This window comes from Culex pipiens, chromosome 2 (assembly GCF_016801865.2).
Source record: "Culex pipiens pallens isolate TS chromosome 2, TS_CPP_V2, whole genome shotgun sequence".
NCBI lineage: Eukaryota > Metazoa > Arthropoda > Insecta > Diptera > Culicidae > Culex > Culex pipiens.
The window spans coordinates 25,632,191-25,640,203 of record NC_068938.1 but is presented as its reverse complement, the minus strand read 5'-3'; the positions used below and the strand labels follow the sequence as shown (position 1 = coordinate 25,640,203).

The 8,013-nt window shown below is 38.8% G+C and overlaps 1 protein-coding gene across 1 annotated transcript; it reads left to right on the top strand.

Moving 5' to 3' along the window:
- Positions 1–835: 835 nt before the first annotated feature.
- LOC120414592 (transcription initiation factor TFIID subunit 10-like) lies at positions 836–1,669 on the top strand. Its single transcript, XM_039575831.2, has 4 exons — positions 836–928; positions 995–1,149; positions 1,215–1,279; positions 1,345–1,669. Exons 2-4 carry the CDS (start codon positions 1,015–1,017, stop codon positions 1,574–1,576), a joined length of 432 nt encoding a protein of 143 aa, XP_039431765.1. The 5' UTR covers positions 836–928; positions 995–1,014; the 3' UTR covers positions 1,577–1,669.
- The last annotated feature ends 6,344 nt before the right edge of the window (positions 1,670–8,013 follow it).

Here is an 8,013-nt window from a genome sequence, read left to right as displayed (position 1 = left end):
AAAATGATAGATCAAAACTCGACTGCTTTTTTTTTAAAGGAAATTGGGTGCTGAATAAAATGGTTTCATCAGATTTCGATTGGAATCAAACTTTTATGCATTTTGAGCAATTGGGTACTAAAGCCCTGTGTCAATTTTTATGTACAAAATGATTTCATTCTTCCTGCATAGTGTTATTTAAGGTGTTTACTGCCTCCAATTCAAATTCCATCCAATTTGGTCAATTCTGTAGAAAATGGCAAGGAAAACCGTAAAAAAACTCGATTTTGCTCTGGGCGGGAAGCCATGCCAGATATACAGATAAATCTGTATTTTACAAATTTTCGATCCCAAAAATCCCAAAAATCTGTATATACAGATTTATAAGAATAGTTATATATGAAAGTTTTAATAATTTAGTAATTAAATTATGCTTTAATATGTTTAAAAAGGTTAAATCTGTTGTTAAATATTTTAAAACGTCTTCTAGGGCTTCGAATTCGACATAATACAGATAAAATACAGATTTATTTTCTAGAAAATACAGATCTCCCCCAAAAACATCTGGCAACGAAGGGTGGTGTAGAGTTATCTACGTGCGCATGTATTGCGTGTACGTACACGAAAAAGATTGAGGTTAAATTTTGTACCGTCCAGCAAAACGAATGGTGTGCTAGTGTGTTTATTTCCGGCAGCTTTAACCTTTCAACCTAGCTTTCAACTCAACGAAGGGGTTAAACAAATAAGTCTGTTGATAAACTTTTTACTGTTCAGATTTTTTCAGGGTGCCGAAACGATTCGAGCTTGAATCAAATTTCGTTTCACTTTCACGCTGTTCCCACTGTTCCACACCGAGTGCGCGCCTCTACTGTCGAACTGTCAAAAAGTGCGCGTCAAAATAGGTAAACATAAGTTTTGTTTATACCAACACTTTTCCTGCTGCTGCAACGTAAACATATTTTCTATTAAATTTTCATTGATTGTCCTAAATTGACACATTTGTAATTCTCTGCAGAACAAAACGCGATTTTCAAAATGGGCGATAACTTTGGAATCCACCGTGGACCTAAGAAGGGCGCCGCCGCCAACTCCGCGGCCGATGCCGAGGATCGCACCCAGGGGCAAATTATGAGCGATTTTCTGGTCCAGCTGGAGGATTACAATCCTACGGTATGTTAGCTAATTATAATGTCAATGTTTGAATTTTCAGTCATCCCGAACATCATTTTTTACAGATCCCGGATGCCGTCACTTCGTACTATCTCAACACGGCCGGATTTGAGGCTTCCGATCCGAGAATGTGAGTCTGGTCTTGTTAGCGAACAAAGTTTCCCACAATAATCAAATTTCACCCCCATTCGATAGCGTCCGGTTGATTTCGATCGCCGCCCAAAAGTTCATCTCGGACGTGGCGAACGACGCGCTGCAGCACTGCAAGACGCGCACCAGCAACGCACCCACCTCGGGCCACGGCTCGTCCAAGAACCAAAACGCGAAGATGTCCAAGGACCGCAAGTACACGCTGACGATGGAGGATCTGCAGCCGGCGCTGAACGATTACGGCATCACCGTGCGGAAGGCGCACTATTTCGTCTAGATTTGGGCTGGAGCTGAGGGGAATGAAAATGCTTGGAAGATTGCGGGATGCTTTGCTTTCGGGAGAATAAAAGTGAGTGATTTTGATGGGAAATTGTGTTATTTTTTATCAGTGGTTAAGTTGCTTTTGAAGCGACACTACCTCCTACTCAAATAAGTAGGGGAAACTCTCGTATGTTTGGCAGGTAGATGGTGTCTTTCACTTTTGGGGCATTGACTGTCAATGATGGTTCAGAATTCAAGGTCCAGTAATAGCAAATTGAAATGAAAAAAGTTCAAGATGGTATGTCAGAGACATAACCGAAAGACATAGGACCAAACAATTTGAATGTGTTTTTGGATTGCTAGTGAAATCTGAAATAAGATTATTTTATTTTGTTTCATAGATTTGTCGGCAAAATTGTCATAAATGTTCTCCCAAGGTGAACCTTCTATGAGGGCACCGGCAACTCCAGGTTGTGGCCACTACTGTCGGAATGTCAATTTTCATGTACAGTATCAAAAACCATGAATTTTGATACCAATATGCCACAACTCGTATGGTTCTGTAAAAAGTCCTCCGGGCCCCGGGGGAACCTGCTTTAAGGGCACCGGCCACTCCAGGTTGTTTTTTTTTTTAGTTTTATTATAGAGACTTTACACCATTGTGCATTCATCTCTTCAAGGTGGATAGTGAAAGAGGAAAGATTACAGAGTTTAAAATCACTTCAATAATTATTACCATGCCTTTTTTCTAACGATTTCTGTCTATGTTTCAAATATTTAGCGGAATATTTAAAGAGTGAATTATCAAGTTCTTCAAGTTTATCTTCGTCCTCTTCTTCCAGGGATTTTGAAGTTATTTACAACACTTTTTCTTATAATATTTTGCTTTTATGACATTTTCATCTTCTTCATCTGTTTCTTCTGCAGCCATCTCTCTTCGTTTTTTTGTTAGTTCGTCTTCCGCGTTCAAATATGCCTGTAAGCGCTTTCGGCGGCGGGTGTGCTTAGAAAGCACGGTCTCGAATCCATCGTTGTCTTCTTCGTCCATTTCACTTGTTTCCATTGCATTTTGTTCTGGTTTACTATTGTTGCTTTTACTGCTGCTGCTGCTTGGTTCGGGTTCAATCGGTTGTGTACTGCTTTTTTGGTTCACATTTTGTCTCGAATCCGCACATTTTTTGTTCTTTGCTTTGAGTTTGCAAAGCGATTTTTTGCCTATAATCGTCACTGTTGCAGCAGCATTGTTTACAGTGATTGATTTCGGCGTTGGCTGTTTCAGCAACATCCGCAGGGTCCGAACTCCATTTGGGATCCCTGGGAAGAAGTTAATCCAGCGGTCGTTGGTGATGGTCAAAATTTCGCCGTATTTGTTCATCACTTTGACTACGTCATCATTGCTTATGCCTAGAGGTAGGTCAAGCACACGAACTTCCGTAGCGTTGTTGTACAGGTAAATCGGGATTTTGCAACCCTGATATACCAGAGGTTTGTCGATGATGGACGAGGCCATTGCTGAGTCGGCAGACTGCAACACGGCTATTTTTCTTCTATTGCATAATTGCAATGCTCGCAAGTTTTCTTGGTTTACTTGAAGGTCTGCGAGAAATTTTTTTACAAGCTTTGGGCTTGGTTGGTTTTGGAGTTGACAAAAATCCAGAACCACACTGTTTTTGTCTACGGTGCACATTTTAAAAAAAGCGGCGACGCGCACACAAACTGCGGACTGGCGTTGAGAATGCGACTTGTAAGGTCGGCGGTTACTTTGCAACTGACTCCAGGTTGTGGCCACTACTGTCGAAATGGCCATTATTATGTTCAGTATCAAAAACCATGAATTTTGATACCCATATTGCCACAACTCGTATGTTTCTGTAAATGTCCCCCCAGGCCCCGGGGGAACCTTCTTTGAGGGCACCGGCCACTCCAGGTTGTGGCCACTACTGTCAAAATGGCCATTATTATGTTCAGTATCAAAAACCATGAATTTTGATACCCATATTGCCACAACTCGTATGTTTCTGTAAATGTCCCCCCAGGCCCCGGGGGAACCTTCTTTGAGGGCATCGGCCACTCCTGGTTGTGGCCACCACTGTCGAATTGGCCATTTTTCATGAGAACCGCCGCATCATAGCGACTTCCATCGGTCCGCTTCGCTCGAATTTCCTCCTTCTGCTGCCGGTGGTTCTTCCTTCTGGTTGCTGGTCCTCTTCTTCTATTGGCCGCTGCTGCTGCTGCTCCGCGCCGGCCCGACGTGCACAGTTCGAGTGCTCGTTCCAAAGTGACTTGCTTTTGCGAAATTTTTGCTTAAATAGCGGCACAGCCGGAGAACGGCACAAAAGGGGCGCGGTCTCGAAGGCATACGCTCGCTCTGATTGGTCATCTGTCCGATTTATACTGAAAAATTACTCATTTTGATTGCATGTTTTAAGTGCTTTAACTATGTTTAGTCAGACTATCTATGTAGTTAAACAATAGCTGAAGTCTTCCTCTTTCGATTGGTGGTCCAACCATCTGGATTGATTCACAGGGAAAAAAGATATAAGCGTTCAAAATGTCCCCTTTTTTAACGCTTAAAAGTGACGCTTTGGATCGAATTTCTGAACTGGCCCCCCAATATAGTAAGTAAAGACATAGTCCTATGTCAAAAATAATAATCACTTTATTTGGAGTTTTTTTTATTGAAAAGTTACAAAAAACCAAACTTTCAGTTTTTGCTTTTTGGGTGATTTTGAAACCGCTTTGAGCCAGAGGTATTAAAAACACAAAGAAAACCATTTTTCAAGAAATCTGAATCAAGATTTGAAGGATTTTCTTTTAGCCCTTTTGACTTTCTTTTGACGATCTCAAGATATCTTGACTTTTCTGTCATGCAAAAACTTTTAGTAAACAGAAGCATCAAAAAATCAATTTCAATTCATTTTAAAAAGTTTATTTATCGCGCGAAATTTTAATTAGTTAGTAGTTTTTTTTTACTTTGAAATGGAGCACTTCCATTCGAGCAGTTTTTGCTTTTTTCTACATTGTATTTCTTATGGAGCGAACTATCAAAAACTGCTCGACTTCGGGTGCTCCATTCACCCGCAAAAATGTTTACTACGGGAACAGCATCTAATTCCAGCGTGCCTCTAATGTTCGCAGGTCAGAACTTTGACATTCAATAATTAAAGCTAATTAAAAGCGTTTTGAACTGAAATCGAATGACTTCAATAAGAAGTGAGCAAGCAAGTTTCTATCAAAAGTTTGGCAAAATTAGTTGTTTAAATAGTGAAAATCAGCAAATTGGATGGAGTTAGGAGGGAGAATTTCCCCTACAAGATATTTATTCTTTTGGATGATCGATTTTCTTTGTGCTCGCATGGCCATCAGACCGTTGAAGAGTGGAAAGGGACCATCCATAAACCACGTGGACACTTTTTTTGGTAATCTCAACCCCCTTCCCCAATCTAGACAATGGAGCACCCGCAGTCGAGCAGTTTTTGCTTTTTTCTACAATGCATTTCTTATGGAGCGAACTGTCAAAAACTGGTCGACTGCGGGCGGGTGCTTCATTTCCATACAAAAAAAAAACTTTGTAGAAGTTTTCAATAGTTGAAAAAAAAGCTTGATTTTTAATATTGTTTTAAGATCAGAAAAATTTACAAGAGGTTAAATTTTTAACATTAAAGTCGGACCAATAGTTTCCGAGTTACAAATTACAATTCCAGGCTAATGAAGTAACCGCCGTCGAGCAGTTTTTGACAGTTCGCTCCATAAGAAATACATTGTAGAAAAAAAGCAAAAACTGCTCGACGGCGGGTGCTCCATTAAGGCTAGTATGCAGATCGGAAGGAAAGGGGTCAAGAAACAGCTTTACGAACAGCAGAACAAAGGAGAGGGAGCGATTTCTTGGGGCTTTTCTTCACCCTCTCTGACTTGCTTGCGCTGCCGCTGCTGCCCATTTGATTTTTTTCTTGACCGGTTCCTTCCGAAGTGCGTGAAGAAAAGTCCCAAGAAATCGCTCCCTCTCCTTTGTTCTGCTGTTCGTAAAGCTGTTTCTTGACCCCTTTTCTTCCTATCTGCATATTAGCCTTTAGTTGACACTTAGAAAAAAAAAACATTTTCATCGATTCGAATTCTATGTGGAAGTATTTTCAAAATGCAATAAAAAACGAGAAGAAATCGAAAATGTATACCCTAAAGTAGGTATAACTTGAAAACGGTACACATTTTATAAAAAAAATAAAGAAAAAAAAAATGTGAGGTACATACGTGGGTACATATCTATTGCAAATTCAATTTGGCTTTGAAAAAAAAATCATTATTTTTTTCTACGTTTTTGAAATTATTTTAAAAAACACGATTTTTTTTAAATCATATTTTTTTAAAGATTTTTGCACAATTACGCACTATGGCTAGTATGATGTTTTTTAATTCCAATATTTTTTTTGAAAATTAAAGAAATGACATAGGGGAACTATACCCTTTCTCAGCCTATTTCTATTATCGGCCTATCAGCACTTTGATCATGAATTACAGCTTAAATAAAGTGTTTTTGACTGTTTCAAAGCAATAAATAGCTCAAATAAAAGTGAGCAAGCAACTCTCCATTGTTGATACATCTGAAAATGTTGATTTAATAGCAGAAAACGCAAAAGTGATGAGAATTGGTCGAACGACTTAGTGTGATTAAAATGGGTATATTTCCCCTAGTAACATTTAAATGGTAAATGGTAAATTATTTAACATTTAGTGATATTTAAATAAATGAAAATTAACAAAAAAATATTGTGTGTACATATTTAAAACAAGTTATTATCATGACTTACAACTTTGCCAAAGACAAAAAATGGATCAGAAAATCTCTCCTAAAATACATAATTATATACATTTACATACCCATTTTATATGATCAGCCCCCAAAATTGTATGGAGACTTGTATGGAAAAACTAATGATGCAAAATTGCTTTTTTTAACATAGGAATGCATGGACAAAGTTTTATCCGAATCAAAGAATGAAAATGAAAAAAATCACGAAAAAATTGCGAAATCGAAGAGAACTACTCTGTTGGATTTTAAAGTAATGCATTAAACAGTCCAGACTCGATTATCCGAAGTTTCGATTACCCGAAGGTTTGTATGGGACTTCTGATAATCAAAACAACAAACAAAAATTGTTTTTCTTTTTTTTATATTATCGCACTTTTAACATCAAATTCTAGTTCCGCGACCCCATTTTATTCAAATTTGAATGGTTGATTGCCTATACAATAATAAAATGATTTTTTTTTCAATATTTCATCACCAAATCACTTTAGAGTAGTTTAGAGGCCATACTCAACAATCAAAAAATAACACAATGGAAAAAAAAATCTTTTTTGATTATCCGAAGTACAATTTTGCCAAAGCCTTCGGAAAATCGAGTCTGGGCTGTATTTAACGTGAAGACATTGTCATGATTTTTCCTTCAAAGATATAAATTTCGCTTTCAATATTTTGACAAAATTCCTTCAGTGGCTCCAGGAAGGCAACAACCGGCACATGCTGATTCCTTTTGGTGCTGAAATTCGTTAAATTGAGTTTAATACACAATTTTTTATAGTGATGATTAATTTTCTTCGAAAATGATCAACAGCTTCACTTTAAACGAAAAAAAACTTCAAATTAGAGAAAAATTAAATACTCAATAACATTTTTTTTTCCAAAATAACCATTCATAAAATTTTAAATCTGGCATCGCTTCCCCTAAGGTAAGCCATTTTTAAAGCTCGCTCGCATACTCTACTCTCACGCACACCTGCGTGATTATTTATTCTGCAAAGTTTGTGCGGCTTATCAGAGCTAGCACAAACACACGCCGAACCAACCTACTACACGTGCATGTGTGCAGCATAAAACGCATAAGAAGCTTGGTTCAATCCAAAACAAAGGTGGGAAAATGGAAGAGACGCAATAAGCATAATCCGAACCCTCGCGAATGATGATGACGACGATGATAATGATGGTGATATCATGTAAGAGAGACAAAAGAGAGCGAGAAAAAAGAGCATGAAAATGCAGGAAATCGCATCGCTCGACAACAACAAAAACAACAGCGCGAGCAACAACATTGTTGGTTTATTTTTCTTGATGCTTTCGCTCAGACTGTATGAGTGTGTGTATGTGTGCGCCACCAAAACTAATCCAAACCATGCTGCCATGGGTTGAGGCGTGCGCGCGCGCGTTTATTTATAAAATCTTCCCAAACAAAGAAGAACGGTGGATTTCGAAATGAACGGTGGCGGCGACGAAAAAAGACTCACAAAAAAGCGTTCAAACTAGCACGCACATGTTCATGATCCATCACGACGTCATCGCAGTCAGAGTGGGGGGAGAAGGTGGCGTCGTCATCGGCAGCCGTGTCGCGCGTTTGTCGCAGCATGCTTCGACCGATGATGGAGGTGTCGGGGGTCATCAGAATGACTAGGCGAATTTGA

Bases quoted from the DNA above. Each gene is read 5' to 3' on its own strand.
- LOC120414592 (XM_039575831.2), top strand. From the start codon at position 1,015: ATGGGCGATAACTTTGGAATCCACCGTGGACCTAAGAAGGGCGCCGCC. The intron at 1,150-1,214 runs GTATGTTAGCTA...CATTTTTTACAG, and splicing joins TGGAGGATTACAATCCTACG to ATCCCGGATGCCGTCACTTC. The intron at 1,280-1,344 runs GTGAGTCTGGTC...CCCATTCGATAG, and splicing joins GAGGCTTCCGATCCGAGAAT to CGTCCGGTTGATTTCGATCG.